We start from the raw sequence: 16,549 nt of genomic DNA on the forward strand, positions 1-16,549 counted from the left end.
GGTCACTCTTGCCCGTGTGTCGCTCTCTGGTTATGTGTGTCCCCGTGGTTTCTCTTGCTCTCTTGCTGCTACTCTGTCTGCTTCCGTTTGCCCGTCTGTCTCTGTCCTTCGCTCGCTCTGGCCTCCCTTCTCCACCCCAAGCTTGCCACCAACCTTAGAGATGACCTCAAGATCTTCCTGCCCCACTGACTGATGCCTGTGGCGGGTCCCGAGTGGACTGTGGCCAGGTGGCCAGCCCACACCCTGAGCCATGCCCCCATCCAGCCCCATCCACACCTGGCCTCACCTGACTATACCTGCACCATTGTTCTCGGAGCCCATTGGGAGGGCTCAGCAGCTGGTATCCTACCGACTTTCCCTGGGAAGTGCCACCCCCACGCTACTGGGCAGGGCAGGGGCAAGCCTGGCTTGTGCTGTAGCCCTAGGTGGCATTGTGGACATCCCCTGCGGGGAGTCCACAGGGAGGGGACACTGTGTGAGTATGTGCTGGCAGCACCGGGCATGTTCTAAGGGCTCTGCCCGGCCCCACTCCCCATCGAGTTCCTCCTGTCTTTCCCTCTCCTTTCCTGTCCTTCCCTCCTTCCCTCCCTCCTCCCTTCCTGCCTTCCTTCCAATGTATTGAGCAGTTAGGAAGTGCCAGGTCCTGTAAATAAGCACTGTGAATCTAAAGGTGAGAAGAAAATGCAACTCCCACCCGCCCCCCTCCCCATCTTGGAGATTCTTTTTTATCTCTGGAGGGACAAGCATCCAACAACTCCCACAAGTGATGAGAACCGCCAGCCGAGATCGGGGCTCAAGGAGAAAACTCCGGCCAGGACTCAGACTTGGGCTAGGACAGGCACCCCCCCGGAGCTGACGGGACCTGGCTGGGCAGAGTGAACACCATGGGCGAAGGCCCGTGGTGGGAAGGTGCATGGTGGGTTTGGGCGTCATTGTGGCCGTGGGGGTGGGGGCCGGGGGGACGGGTGAGGATAAGCAGATGTGGCGGGGAGAGCGGACTCTGGACCTTGGGGTTCAGAGCAGACTGAATTAAGACAGACAGTGCTCTTACGAAGAGAGCCTGGGGGCGCCTGGGTGGCTCAGTTGTTTAACTGTCCGACTCTGGATTTTGGCCCAGGCCGTGATCTCACAGTTCGTAAGGTCGAGCCCCGCATCGGGCTCTGCACTGACAGCACAGAGCCTGCTTGGGATTTTCTCTCTCCCTTTCTCTTTGCCCCTCCCCTGCTCGTGCTCTCTCAAAATAAATAAACTTAAAAAAATTTTTTTTAAAAAGAACCTGGACCGGGGCGGGCACAGTGTGGATGTGACAACTCCAGCTCATCCTTGACCTGCCGCCCCCCCCCCCTCCTTCGCCCCTTTCTGGGCCTGCGACCCCATGACAGAGGCTGCTAGAGATGGACTGTAGTGACAGGCACGGGCCAGGGAGTCGTGAACCCTGGAGGCCAGGCCTGGTGGGCATCCCTCCCCGTCTCCGGCCCTTGGTTTTCTCATCTGTGAAATGATCACAGAGGACCCCAACAAGCTCTTGTGTCAGACCAAGGCCAGGAAATGCAGCACGGGCTGTGGGGAGCACCGGCTTGGGGACCAAGCAAACCCAGGTTCAAATGCCAGCTCCCCACCACGTAACTCCGTGACCTCGGGCATGGCAGGTCGCCTCTCTGGGCCTCAGTCTCCTCCCCTGTAAAACGGATCCATGACATTCCTACCACATAGGGTTGTCTGGGAACACAGATGGCAGAACGGAAGAGTACATCGCCAGCCCTCAGCCCTCAGGAGTGTTCGCCCTCGACATTGATGTTGCTCTGATTGGCTGACCTGAGCGCGAGAGAGAAAGGCGCTGTGGGCCCTCAGGGGCAGAGACGGAGCAGGTGTCACCAGCCAGCCGCGCTGCGCAGCTGACAGTGTAGAGTTGCAGACGGGGGAGGGGTTGCACATCTTGAATTCCTCCGAACTGCCCTGTCGGCTGAGCCGCTGAGCGCCGTCCTGACTCAGGGTTCTTTTCCTAGGTGGACGTGTCAGACACCCCAGAATACACGCAGGCATGGTAGTTTCTCTTCTCCCCGCCTCCTCCCTAACGCCGTTGCTTTTCTGGTTAAGTTCGCACGTACCCACTGCAAAGAAAAGTTGTCTTTGGAAACACCTTCCTCCAACAAATATTTATTCAACAACTACCATAGACCGGGTATCGTTCTAAGTGCTGGGGGGTGGGCAGCACTGGATGGGACAGTCCCCATTTTCACGCAGCTGGCTGTCCAAAGCGCATCATAGGTCAGGGATCAGCCAGGTGCCTGTGGGGCCCAATCTCGCCAGCCACCTGTTTTGTAAGTAAAGTTTTATTGGAACACAGCCACACACGCTGACATACTGCCTGTAGCCCAGTAGTTGGGACACAGACTGAATGGCCCCCAGGGCCCCAAAGACTGACTATCTGACCCTGCATAGAAAAAGTTTGCCCGGTTCTGATACGGATTAACACATAAAGATTTCTGATTTGTTCTTCACTCACGGTGCGTGTGCAATACGATCGTATTGGAGGCGTGATTGAATGGGTTTTATTTCATTTTATTAATTTGATTGTCTGATTGTACTGGGATATAAAACTACAAGTTTGGATATTAAATAAAATCATCATGAGTAATAAACACCCTGTTTATCACTCCTGTCTGTTACTCCCCACAGACAGTTCCACTGTTAGTGGTTTGCCATGGGACCTTCCTCGTACGTTTATGTGTTTGTTTTTACAAAACTGGTGTCATAAGACACATACACACGTGCCGTTGTGTTACCTTTTTTTTTTTTTAAATGTTTGCAAGTATAAGACAGGTATCTTTCTCTGACAGTAAACATTTCTTTCTGAGCATCATTTTCCCTGGCTGTCTTTATTCCATTGTGTGGATATGCCACATTGCATTCCACTGATCCCCATCTTACCAGACATCTAGGTCATTTCCAAGATTTTGCAGTGGTGCCTCCAGTATTTTGCAACGATATTTCCAATATTTTGCGATATTTGCTCTCCTGCAGGGAGCCTTCATGTTCATAGATCTTGGCAAGTGTGTCTAATGATTTCCTTGAGATAAATTTCTGGAACCAGAATTGCTGACTCAAGGGATATACAGGTTTTTAAATTTCAGGATGTGTGTTATGGCATGTTTAAACACGGCCCTTAAAGGCATGTGTTAGCCTGGCCTCCCCAGCATGGCTATTATGAAGTTATCCATTATGGGCTCTGGGCTAAGACAGTCATCTTTGCTTGTAAGACAAGGGCCCAGGGTCTTCATGCGCCTGAGGCTTGGGGCTGGGTGAGCTCCTAGTCCGAGCAAGTGTTTTGGTTTTTTTGTTTGTTTGTTTTCATGTTTATTTATTTTTGAGAGAGTGAGCAGGGAAGGGGCAGAGAGAGAGTGGGACGGAGGATCCAAAGCAGGCTTGTGCTGACAGGACAGAACCCGATGCGGGGCTCAAACTCACGAACCGTGAGATCGTGACCTGAGCCAAAGTTTGACACTCAGCTGAGTCGGCCACCCAGGCGCCCCCAAGCAAGTGGTTTTTATTTTTATTTATTTTTTTATTTTTTAAAATTAAAAAAAAAATTTTTTTTAACGTTTATTTATTTTTGGGACAGAGAGAGACAGAGCATGAACGGGGGAGGGGCAGAGAGAGAGGGGAGACACAGAATCGGAAGCAGGCTCCAGGCTCTGAGCCATCAGCCCAGAGCCCAACGCGGGGCTCGAACTCACGGACCGTGAGATTGTGACCTGAGCTGAAGTCGGACGCTTAACCGACTAAGCCACCCAGGCGCCCCCAAGCAAGTGGTTTTTAAACCTGCCAAGTTCTTGAAATTTTTGAGAGCATTTTCACGCACATTTCCCCATTTTTGCATACACTTCCTCATCGGAGCCTCTTGAAGCATCCTGGGAAAGTTGGGGGCAGGTGGATGTTGGGGGCTGGAAGGAGCATGGGATAGGAACCCTGCGTCCCAGAGGTGCCCGCACTGCCTCTCATTCACTGTGAAAACTAAAAGCCAGACAGCAATTCCTGTCTCTGTGCCTCGGTTTCTCATCTGAGAAAGGTCAACCGAATTGACTCAAGAGTCCTTCTCACTTTAAATGATAAGATTTGGTCATCCTCATGTGGCAAATGACAACTGAAATGAGGCTGTGGGCATCGGGTGGCTGTCCATCGGGGACGCACGTCAGAAAAGACTGGCACGTGTTCCAGACGGGGGACTCACTGGGACACACGCGTGTCATTCATTAGTTTGTCATCTGTATTGTCGGCGTCTACTTGCCTGTGGACGGTGAGGGTTTTTGTAGCAACCTATGAGTCAGGCCTGAATTGGAAGAATATCCTGTCTTAAAGCTAATTAAAAGTCTGACTTTGGGAAAGTTTTTATTAGAGTTTTGGGGCCTTTTGGTGGTTGATCTCGGGGCCTCGCAACCCGGGGAGCAAAGCTCAGGCCTCACTTGATCTGAGTGAGGGTCTGCCAGAGGGAGGAGCCATGAATAATTTGCAGTGCGTGCAAGGTTTCCAGGATACTCGTTGGGGAAAGTGCTGATAAACAGCTCGCTTTCTTAAGCCTCATTTACAAGATGAATCCCCCTAGATAATCCTACCCCCTGAGTTACTCCAAACTTGGGGGTCTGTGTTGAAGAGTAGTGACTGTGATGGCATTCCGCCAAATATGTAACGTTTGCTTTTTGGTCCAGACAGCGAGGCACAGAGAGGTTAAGTGGCGTGCCCAAGATCACACAGCTACTGTGTAATGAATCCAGACACTCTGGCTCCAGAAGCAGGACACGTCCAAGGGAGACTGAAAAGAGGTCAATTCTAATTATTACACTGTGGGAAGTTCTACAGCAGTGCCGTCCACTAGAACTTTCTGCAGTGATGGAAATGTTCTGTATCCGTGCTGTTCAACATGGTAGCCACATGTGGCTATGGAGCCCTTGAAATGTGGCTGGTGCCACCGAGGAACTGAATCCTTTGTATTTTTTAATTTTAACAAATTTATGTTAAATTTAAATAGCCACATGTGGCTAGCAGCTATGTATTGCCCAGCACAGATATAGAGACTTGAGATCTAGGGCATGGTGAGAGCTGTGGGGCTCCTGAGCCAGCCTTGGTGGGGGTGAGTTCAGGGAAGGCTTCCTGGAGGAAGAGCCCTCAAAGTTGAAATCTGAAGGTTAGCTGGGAGGCGGTGGCTGCTCCAGTGGGTCTGGAGGTGAGAGAGAGTGTAGCTGGGGGCACATGAGGGGGGAGCAGCCAGTGGGAGGGCCCAGGATGGGCAGGAGATGGTGGGGAAGGAGCCCAAGTAATGATGATCCCACAAGGCACTTTGAGGAGTTTGAACTTGAGCCTGACGGACGTGGGCGATGAAAGGGCTTTGGCAGGGACCTTGCGGGCCCAGATTATGGTTTTGTAAGTATAATGGGAGGAGCCAGAGGTGAGGGAGGCAGGGAGACCCTGGAGCTGGCCAAGGCCGGACAGAATGTTCTGGAAGGAGACTTTGAAGGACCAGGTGTTGATTTGATGGTGGGAGTGAGGGAGAGAGGAGTCAGGGGTGCTGCCCTGGGGAATCTCGAGTCTGGCATTAGGTGGCACAGGGAGAAAGCGTGTATTCCTGCCTGTGGTGATTCCACATCCCTGAGTGTAAATCCTAAATCCCTTCAGGGGGGCCCACAGACCGGGATGGATGGAGACCTACGTGTCGTTGCTGAACTCCATTGACATCCAGCCCCCGTCTCCTGCCCTGATTCCACCCTCGGCATCCTACCCACCCGGCCGTTCTGATTTCCAAAGGCCCCACCTCCACCTCCCTTCTCCATCCCTGAGCAATGAAAGACCCCCGTCCTTCCAGGGGAGGGCCATGAAAATGGCTCTGAACACCTGCAGCTCCTGTCCCCTCAGCTTGGTGATTTCCGGAGATTATGTCCTTGAAGCCACAAAACAACCCCCGTTTTTCTAATGGGAAACTGAGGCTTGAAAGGGTGGTGTCACGTGGCCAGGCCACACAGCTGAGACAGAGCGGAGACAGCAGCACCCCCCTTCTGCCTGAGCTGTGACACAGAGCCGTCACCCCTCTGCCTCCCACCACGCTTGGCACACGCCGCCCCGTATCCAGCGTGCAGCTGTCTGCAAAGTGCTCAGGACAGCGACGCCGAGCCCACCGGCAGCAACCCCCTAAGGCCCCAGCCTCTGGCTTCTGAATCTGACCCGTGTAAGGGATTAAGTTAGGGAATGCCTGATTCTGTGACATCTTTGAAAAACAGTGAGCAGCTGGGGATGTGCTCAGATGGCGACTTCCATTCCTGGGCCCCAGGGAGAATTGTGTTCAGGGTGCAGGGCATCTGAGAATGTCAGGTGATCTTTCAAGGCAAACACGTCCCCAGTTTCCCCGAGCGGGGACTGACTTCATCCCTAAAGCGTGCGGACAGCCACCCCCACATGCTGCCCATGGGCCTGGAGATTGGGCAGACTGTCCCAAGACTGGCTCGCTCATCAGAAGCCAAAGCCTTAAAAATATGCCACCCCTTGACCTGGTGATTCTATACTTAGGAATCTCTTCTGTGGGAATAATCACAGACATGTGTCACTGTAGCCTCGAGGACGTTCGTCATGTTGTTGATTATAACAGGGAGAAATATGCAGCAACCTAAATGCCCAACACTTGGGGATTGGTTAAATGAACGAACGGTGCTGAGTGCATCCAGTGGGATCTTCAGCCATTAAAGATGAGGCGTGGATGGGCGCCTGGGTGGCTCAGGTGGTTAAGCGTCCGACTCTTGAATTTGCCTCCATCATGGTCTTGCAGTTCGTGGGATCGAGCCCCGCCCCCCCCACCCCCTCCCGCCCGTCGGGCTCTGTGCTGACAGTGCAGAGCCTGCTTGGGATTCTCTCTCTCTTTCTGCCCCTCCCATACTCTCTCTCTCTCTCTCTCTCTCTCTCTCTCTCAATAAACAAATAAACGTAAAAAAAAGAAAAAAGATAAGGATGTCGATGAATTGGCCCAGGGAAAGTTCTGGATGGGACTATGCCAGAACGTTGTCAGTGGATGAGGGGTGTTACTCTTTGCGCTTTTCTATCATTTCTAAACGTTTTACAACAAACACGTGTTATTTTGTTACCTCGTCAAAGAAAAGCGTTCTGCAGGCAGTGGTGTTGGGGGTGTTCGGACATTAGCTGTTGTTAGGGTCTTCGAGTGTGGCCGTCTGTGAGGTGACAGAGGGCTTTCTTCTGAATTCCCGTTCTTGCATATATCCCCGCACAGCATCCCCTTGAGCATTGTGGGGCACCCAAGTGTCCCCAAAAGCTGAGAGGAAGAGAATGGGGAAGGGGTAGGCATAGAAGCCGTCACATGGGTCCCGTCCTTGGCATCCGTGCCCTTAGCATGGCGACCGTGTCCTCACTGGACCCTTGTAGCTTCTGTGGGCCCCAAGTGAAAACCCTGAGGTCATACAGCTAATAAGCATTTCCCTGGGCCTGTGTTCGTTCTCCTGGACCCTATAAGCTTGTTCAGCCAAGGACGGTTCCGCAGAAGCCACGGAAAAGCGCAGATGGAGCATCTTGACCTTGAAGAGCGCATCGGCTGGGTTACAGAATCTCAGGGGTTGTGTCTGCTGTGCTGCGATCCCCCACCCCCGGTTCCCTGGTGCCTGGCACATAGTAGGCGCTCAGTAAATACCTCTTGAGGAAATACCTTCTATGTCAAACTTTCCCTGGTACCACAGTGAGTCCAGCATGGGCAGGAAGGGTTCAGCAGGAGGAGAGATCGCCGTGGTTTGCAATGGCTTTGGCTGAGGAGGATGGTAGGAAGGAGGAGGGGCGCAAGCAAAACCACAGAGGCTGGGATGTGGGAGGCTTGTGTGGGACTCAGTGGGGAGGTCAGGGAGGGTGGGAGGAAGGGTTTGTTTGGGGTAGGAGATGGCACACTGGAGAGGAAATTTGGGGCTCCATTACAAGGCGTGTTGGATTTCAGCTGGAGGGCACTAGGGAGCCACTGAAGGTTGTTGAGCAGGGAAGGGGCTTTTAACTTGCCAAAGTGAATAAGGTGGGGGAAGCCAGCAGTTCAGCCACTTAGGGGAGGTCTACAGACTGCCCACCATGTGCCAGCACTCCTTCCAAGCGCCCCGGCTGAGGGCAGAGATAGCAACTGAGTAGGTAGTGAATACCCAGCGATCCAGGCTGCCTGGGATGCAGTGATTATCCGTTTGGATGTGGGGTCCCAGCCTCCTGCCCGGGTTTGGGTTCCACTTCACCGTGCACAGGCTGTTTGATTTGGGGCCTGTCACTCGACCGGCCTGAGCCTCAGTGTTCCCATCTGCAAAACAGGGATTGTAATAAAGATTGCCATGGGATTGCTGTTCAGCGAGACAAAGTGCACGCAGCTTGATTGCCGCTGGGCACAGTTAAATGCTCCACGAATGCCATATTGGATGATGCAGATGGGAAGCCAGTGGCGGTGGGAACCTGGGGCGGGGGACGGGTGAGGGAGCATCCCTACCAGGTGGACAAGTCCTGGGAGACAGGAGATGGAGAGAAGATCATCCCGCCTGCAATGCCAGGCAGAGAAGGGGCCCTGAGGACGGGCAGCGTGCTGGGGAGGGTGACACCTTCATCTCAGCACTGCTTGCTTGCCTTCAGCACTGACGCTCCTGCATCCTGTGATGCCTTGGGCACATTGGCGCAGCTGGTCGCCCTAATGCCCACCCCAGACATTTGGACCCGTCGCTGAGCACAGTCGGGAGCTGGGGCGGGTTTGAGTCAGGGGCAATGCCATGTGATCTGTGTCAGCTGGGGACCAGGTTCTGAGCATTTTCCCCTGATAGAAATCTTCCCTCTGGCTTGTCCCCACAGGACCAACTGAAGCAGTGTTTCTCCAGGCGGCCCCCCGAAGCCAAGGACACCGACACCCTCGTGCAGGAAGCCGACAGCCAGTATGGGACGTGGACAGACCAGCGCCAGAGTGGGGAGAGGTAGGGCGTCCCAGGGCTTCTGGCTTCGAGGTGGGGCCCCTGGATGGCAGTGTGGCCCACCTGCCCCCTCATTTCTATATAACTAGAACCTGTTTTGTGCGTAAGTACGAGAGTAATGCATTCTTGTTGTAAAAAAGAAAATTTAGAAAGTACAAATTATTTTATTTCATTTGTTTTTTAAAATTTTTATTTTTGAGAAAGAGAGAGACAGAGCGTGAGCAGGGGAGGGGCAGAGACAGAGGGAGACACAGGATCCCAAGCAGGCTCCAGGCTCTGAGCGGTCAGCTCAGAGCCCGACGCGGGGCTCGAACTCACGGTGAGATCATGACCTGAGCCGAAGTCGGACGCTCAACCGACTGAGCCACCCAGGCGCCCCAGAACATACAAATCATCTTAAAATAATGTATGAAATGTCCAGATTAAGTAAATCCATAGAGATGGAAAGTTAGTTGCCAGGGGCTGGGGGTAGGTAGGTAGGTAGGGGCTGACATTAACAAGTACCAGGCTTCCTTTTGGGGGAACGAAGAGGTTCTCGAATTACATTGCGGGGATGGTTGCACAGTGTGCTAAATGTCACTGATGGAAAATTTTATGTTATGTGTGTTTTACCACAGTGAAAGAAATTACGAAGAAAATGAAAAATACCTATCATCCCAGCCCACAGATCATTAATGAGGGCATCAGTGTTTTTTGTTAGATGTCTGTCTAGACTTTTTTCACCATATCTGGGTATGTTTACAAATCTAGGAATGTACTATACCTGTTGCCTTATTAGCTATGTCTGCATTTAATATCACCCCAGTTAAACTTTTTTTTAGCTTATTTATTTTTTGAGAGAGAGAGAGAGCAGGGGAGGGGCAGAGAGAGAGGAAGAGAGAATCCCAAGCAGTGCAGAGCCTGATGGCAGGGCTCAAACTCATGAACCATGAGATCATGAGCTGAGCCGAAATCAAGAGTCAGGACGCTTACCTGACTGAGCCACCCATGCACCCCCTTTTTATACAAAAAATGTTTTTAGTATATTTATTTTTTGAGAGAGAGAATATCGCCCCAGTTAATGACTCGGAGGGCCCTCAGAGGTCTGCCTGGTTTTGACTGTGGCAGAAGGCTTCAGGTTATCAAGAACAGCCTGGATACAAGAGGCAGGCACCTCTGAGTTCTAGCTCAGCCCTCGCTGGCTGTGGGACTCTGGCTAAATTAGCTACGTTTTCCGGTCCTCCTCCTCTATGGGAAGGGAATGACGCTTATAAAAACAGCCAGGGTTTATTGAGCCAAGCACTGTTGTAAGCACGTGAAGGTGTTAACATCTAATCCTGTTGCCTTGTCTTGCGGAGGCCAAGGCTGAGGCAACCCATCACAAGGGGTGGCTGGGAGGGGAATCTGTACGGCAATCCTGGCACATAGTAGGAGTACCTGTTCACTGCACCTGTTTGTGGTTTTAAAGATACGATATTTCTTCTCTGCCTTGGGTGGAACATCTGGGGTGGACAAGGCCGTGTTCTCAGCTCATGTCTTCCCTAGCCGGGGGCCCCAGGATCACGTGGTCATGTGACCACAGTGAGGGCCGCGTGGTCTTTTAAAGTCACAGAGACCTGGGTTGACTGCGGCATGGCCCCTTGCCAGCTGTGTCACGAGTCAATTTTCTCGCCTGTAGGTGGCATGCCCGGGGCTGGGGTGGACTGAGCCCCAGGTCTCCCACCTGCTTCCCCCGCCTTCTCAGCTGGGGGGTGGTCACAACCCTCTACTGAGTAACGTCCCACAGCCCTCGATATAAAAGTTGGGTGGAGGTGGATGGAAGTAAAAATGGGTATGTGGCGGCGGGGTGGGGGGGGGGGGCACCTGGTGGCTCAGTCAGTTAAGCAGCCGACTTCAGCTCAAGTCGTGATCTCACGGTTTGTGAGTTTGAGCCCCGCGTCGGGTTCTGTGCTGACAGCTCAGAACCTGCTTGGGATTCTCTCTCCCTCTCTCTCTGCCCCTCCCCCATGCTCTCTTTCTCACAAAATAAATAAATAAACATTTTAAAAAAAGAAATGGGTATGAAGACGAAAATGGGAAGCAAAGGTTTCTTAAAGCTCCTGTGAAAGCCTTTTCTCCCCTAACCCTTGAAATGTGTTTTGTTAATGAGCCTACTTACCTGTCACTAGACTTAACTTAAATTTCCTGCAAGAACCCTCGGGACGCAGAAGGCTGCATCTCCCTCTTGCGTCTCTCAGGCTCCCTAGGCCTCTGTTACCCCCAGAACCCAAGGCCAGGTGAGTCCCGGCCTGGGGGACCTGGGACCTCTCCTGTGGGTGGACGCCCCCTTCTGTTCCCCAGAGGCACTGCAGCGCCCTCTCCCTGGCCGGACCAGCAGCCGCTGTGCCCCCAGCCCTGGGCAATGGCGCCATCTGCTGCCTCCTTGGTGGTATTTCCCTCATGGTTCGGGGACTTGCTTCAGTCCCACCCATAACCCAACATCCTGCCCCTTCCGAGGAGTAACATCATCCCAGGGCTGACAGAGCATGGCTGTGCCCCCCGGGGTGAACCACCAGTACACCTGGGTCGGAGGTTCTGCTCAGGGGTGTAGCTCGGGCAGCTTCTAGGGCTGCAGACCCCTTCTATCAGCGATGGTGGCTGGGTGCCTGACTGCCCTTCCTCCCGGATAGCTCTCCCATGCTCTTGACTTTGGTGTCTTTTTAATGGGAGGGGGGAGACTTTTTAATTTAATGGCTTAATTTTTTTGGCTTAAGTGATTTACAAATTCCTATCTTATGTGGTCCCAGTTATCCAAGCCATACTTAAATACATTACCACGGGCAGACGTTCCGGAAGTCGGAGAAGGGTCAAGGGCATGGATTCCAGAGTCCGTTCTGGCCCTTTGGGCAAGCTACTTCACATCTCTGTGCCTCGGTTTCCTCATCTTTAGTGGGATCAATATTTAATTTCCTGAGGTGAATCTCACCTGATGGCCTTGTGGTGGCTTCAAGATCAGAGGGTGACCCTCACAGGATTGGAAAGAGGATTCAGGGACTCAGTTTTTAGCATAGTGCCTGGCACAGAGTAAGTGCTCAGTAAATCTTGATCGCATGCATGCCTGAGTGAATGAACAAATGAATAGAGCCACGTGGAAGATTCCCCCACCTCCCACTCTTCCTCAAGTGACTGCTGGCGATTTTTTTTTTTTATTGACATCAGCGCTTGTCCAACAGAAATACAGCTCGAGCCGCAAAGGTGAGGTGTGGGTAACTTAGATATTCTCGTAGCCACGTCAAAAGAGTAAAAAAGAAACCAGGTGGAAATTAATCTTGACAACTCAACTTAAATAACACTGTTTTATTGAATCCAGATCTGAGATGTTATCATTTCAACGTGTAATCAGTATTTTACATTCTCTCTCTCTCTCTCTCTCTCTCTCTTTTTAATCCAAAGTGTTGGGAATCCCACGTGTACTTTATACTCTGGGCTCACACGTGCCACATGGGGATGGCCCAGTAGCCGCGTGTGACCAGTGGCTCCCTCACTCCTGCCCAGTACAGGGTCGGAGGGTCTTGAGTGGGGCGAGACTGACCCCTTCCAATCCACACCTGTGGAATGTTCTGGAGTCATCATGGGCAGCACCTGGCTGTGCCCAGAAAGGTTATCCCACAGGGATGTTCTGGGTCTTGTTTCCTGGCATATAAAACACACCCCAAACCTGCTTTCTGCCGCTTCCTTTGCTCGCACTTCAGTTCTCTGAAACCACCTGCACAATCATATCTCCCTTCCCTCCTTTCTTGTAGTCTGGCTCCTGAGTCCCCGTCCCCAGACAGCAGTGCCGTGTCGGTGCGGCAACAGTTGCCCGGCAGCCGCCTGTCCTCCCTGTCCTCCCAGACGGAGGCCACCTCGGCCGGGGACCAGCACAGCGGCTCCAGGGACCAGCGGAGCACCAGCGTGGACCAATCCAGCACCGACCTGGAATCCACCGATGGGACGGAGGGGCTGCCCCCGCCGGACGCTTGCCCTGCGAAGAGCGTGGACGACTTCTCCTTCATTGATGTGAGTCAGGAAGTGGGAACGTGCATCGGGAAGAGTCGTTCCTTCTGAAAGGGCTGCTCCACCATCTCCCAGCCAGTTGCCCCTCCCGGGGGTAGAATCTGTGTGCCCGCGACCCCCGTGGCAGGTGCAGAGGGCACAGTCTTTGAGATGGGACCGATGTCTGCCTTGTAGCTGGGACCTACCGTATGCCCGCAAATGTCTTCACCTCTCGGAGCCTTGGCTTCCTCATCCGCTGATAACCAGCACGATGGGCTCCATGACCTCAAATGTGATCGCGTGTGTTCACGTTAAAACCGATCGTAGCCCGTACCTGCTAGGTCAGCGGGACGTCTGAGGGGGTTCTGCCTGAGTTCGCCATTCCCGGCATGCCGAGTCTGGAGTTTGCTCAGACCCATTCTGCTGGGTGTCCACACCGAGGTCTGGCTTGGTGCGATGTGTCTCTGGTCCCGGGGGATCCCAGTCTCTCTAGAAATGCATAATAGCAGTTCCGGGAAGCAGTCCCCGCCCCCCCCCCCCCCGCCCCCGGCACAGACAGCCCTTATGTGGGTCCCCAGCCTCCTGGATGCCAGCCACCCAGGCCCAGAAGCATCCTGCTCCAGCCCCTTCCAGACCAGCGTCTGTCCTCTTTCCTCCCGCAGGAGCTGCCGCCCTGCAGGGGTCAGGGACATTTTCCTTTTCAAACTTTGAAGTCTTACTGTTGTCCTTCTCTGACATTAGGGCTATCCCCCGCCCACCCTCCTGTGGATGCGTCATCTAAATGAGGCAAAATGTAAAAGCAAGCCGCTGTCTTGGCCTATACTCTTAGGGATGGCAGCCCAGATTCTCCCCAGAGAAGGAACACTGCTGCTTGAGGAGAAAGGTCTCCCTCTGGGTCCTCAGAGGGAGCGCCCCCTCCTAAGTATGGTCTGGGTCTCTCGATGGCACCTCTGGGTAAGGAAGGGCAGAGACGGGAAAGACACAAGTTCAGTCTCCATTGGGCCACCCCCTATATAAACATGGACTAAGGATTGAGTTAAGTGATATATTCAGTTATTCATTCAACAAACACTTAACTGAGCTCAAGCTATGCACCAAGCATTGCTGTAGCTTCCGTGCTTGTATGATGTCACCGTGACATAATCCTCTGGACTTAACCTTCTAGAACCCTAAGCAATTCTTTCTCAGTGGCCATTATAAATATCAACAGCAATGTCAGCGGCCACTGGTCCCTGGGTGTCAGTCCCTGGACTGCTTACATGTCAGTAACCCCAAGAGGCAAAAATTCCTGCCCCATTTTGCAGCTTAGGGAACCAAAGTGGCCACTGAGTGGCTCAGATGCAGGTGTCCCCGAGCACGGGTCCAGCAGCTGGCTGAACGCACACTGAGGTCTCCATGCACTGCCCACCACAATTCGGGTCTCCCGTGGGGGCTGTTTGGAGGCTGAAAGGGAAGGTGCTGCACTAAGATATCCAGACCCACAGCCCCAGCCTGTGGCTGCAAGAGCAGCCCTGGGAAATCACAACCAGCCACCCCTCTCGGTAGTTCCCCCGCCCCCACTGTCTCTGAGTCTGAAACACTGGCTCTGTGACTTGTGTGTCTCCCCTTCTTGCCCCAGCCCCATCAGGTCCCACCGCTGGACACCATTGTGACCAATTTGAGAGGCAGGTGCACAAACATTAGCTCCCTCCTCCTGTCCCCGGTGTGGTGTGTGCCACTTCCCAACTGTGGGAAACGATTCACTGAAATTAGCCCGTCATCGCTCGTCTAGCAAGGCCTTGGGTGATGGAATTTCTCCAAGGTAGACCTGAGAGGAAGAGACCAACATTGTAGGCAAGCACGCAAGCTGGCCGGTAACAGCTCTTGCCTGTGGGAGCCTTTCAGACCCTGTGTGAAAGCAGGGCTTTCCATACCTGGGCTCACCGAATTCTCCCAGCTTCCCATAGGAAGCGGATATGATTGGGGTCCCCTTTTTACAAAGAGGGACACCCAGGCTCAGAGAGGTGAAGTCCGCCGCTCGAGGTCCCACAGCTAAGCTTTGAACCGAGTGGGACTTGAGCACAGAGCTCTGAGTGCCTCACCACCATCCCCCCCAGGCGATCCCCGAATGAGTGACTGCCCGTCCTCTATGCTGGGCCTACCTGGGTGGTCTGCATCCCCGGCCCTCGCACCGTGGGAGGTGATGAGCTCGGAAAGCATCACTGACCGTCTGCCTGCCTCCACTCGGAGCGTGACGCTTGCAGACGAGTGCTTGGTGCAGGCACGTTGCCCTGCCCACCCCTACCTGCACCCTGAATTATCATGAGCAATGGGGGGACCACACAGAGAGTGCCTCAGCTTATGGGCCCTGCAAGGACAAGGTTCCTACAAGGATTTGGTGAGATGATGTATTCGGCTATTCGTTCAACCAGCAAACAAACACGTATCAGGCTCCTGCTGTATACGAAGTGCTGCTCTAGCTTACATGCTCCCATGGTGTCACGAGGACGGGAAGGGCACTTTCATTCCTGTCCACCAGGTGGCTGGCTCCGTGCTAGGGCGTTCCGCCTTCATTGGATTCTTGTGACCAGCCTACATGGTATGTTTCGCAGAGAAATTCAGGCTCCCGGACTCAGGTGGCCCACGTACCACCTAAACAGCATCTCGGGCATCAGGGAAGCTACGCACGCCTCCCACGGGTGGTACCCTCAGTTAACGGTCCCCGTGCTTTTCTCCTTTCCCCTCCCTGCTGCTCCCAAAGCAAACCTCAGTCCTCGACTCAAGTGCCCTCAAGACCCGGGTGCAGCTCAGCAAGAGAAGCCGCCGCCGGGCTCCCATCTCCCATGCCCTCCGGCGCAGCCGAGTCAGCGAGTCGGAGAGCAGGTCTCCTTTGGAGGACGAGGCTGACAATGCGTGGATGTTCAAGGACTCAACGGGTATGCCATGCACCCCTTTCTGCCCAGATACCACGTTGAACAGCAGGATGGATTTGGGTTAGACTGAGCAGAACTTCCTGCCCTTATCGGTTGTATGATATTAGAACACAGTTACAGAGGAAACTGTGCTCTCTTACTCTACAGACCTTATTAGAAACCAGGTGAAAAAGGCTTTTGTCAGGATGACCTATTAATTTGGGGCTGCACAGGTTGCAAAGGACAGAGACACAACTTAATAGGATTTTACTGTTTCTGCCTTTACCGTTATTAAATTTACTCAGACTTCTTTCCATTTGTTTGCTGGTCTGAGCCCAGATTCCCGAGTTGGAACATCAGTTCTATTTATCATCTGCCATTTTTGTTTCTAATAAATTATCATGACTATTTTTAATGTTTATTATTTATTTTGAGAGAGAGAGACAGAGTGTGAGCAGGGGAGGGGCAGAGAGAGAAGGAGACACAGAATCCAAAGCAGGCTCCAGGCTCTGAGCTGCCAGCACAGAGCCCAACGCGGGGCTCGAACCCACGAATCATGAGATCATGACCTGAGCCGAAGTCAGACGCTTAACTGACTGAGCCACCCAGGCACCCCTGTAGCAAGTTATTTAAGGCTACACATTTTCCTCTGAGGACTTCTTTGGTTGAATCCTGTGAATTGAATCTTAAGGAGCC

At 53.1% G+C, this 16,549-nt stretch overlaps 1 protein-coding gene across 4 annotated transcripts in view; it reads left to right on the forward strand.

The window, feature by feature from the left end:
• The window catches only part of KIAA1671 (KIAA1671 ortholog), a 203,323-nt gene that overhangs the window by 173,639 nt on the left and 13,135 nt on the right, over window positions 1-16,549 (forward strand). For all 4 annotated transcript variants that reach the window (XM_058693085.1, XM_058693086.1, XM_058693088.1 and 1 more), the window contains 3 exons: window positions 8,854-8,972; window positions 12,731-12,986; window positions 15,703-15,877. In XM_058693085.1, the coding sequence (XP_058549068.1) occupies window positions 8,854-8,972; window positions 12,731-12,986; window positions 15,703-15,877 (550 nt within the window). The remainder of the gene's footprint in view (window positions 1-8,853; window positions 8,973-12,730; window positions 12,987-15,702; window positions 15,878-16,549) is intronic.

Source organism: Neofelis nebulosa, chromosome 11 (genome assembly GCF_028018385.1).
Source record: "Neofelis nebulosa isolate mNeoNeb1 chromosome 11, mNeoNeb1.pri, whole genome shotgun sequence".
In the NCBI taxonomy this organism is placed as follows: Eukaryota; Metazoa; Chordata; class Mammalia; order Carnivora; family Felidae; genus Neofelis; species Neofelis nebulosa.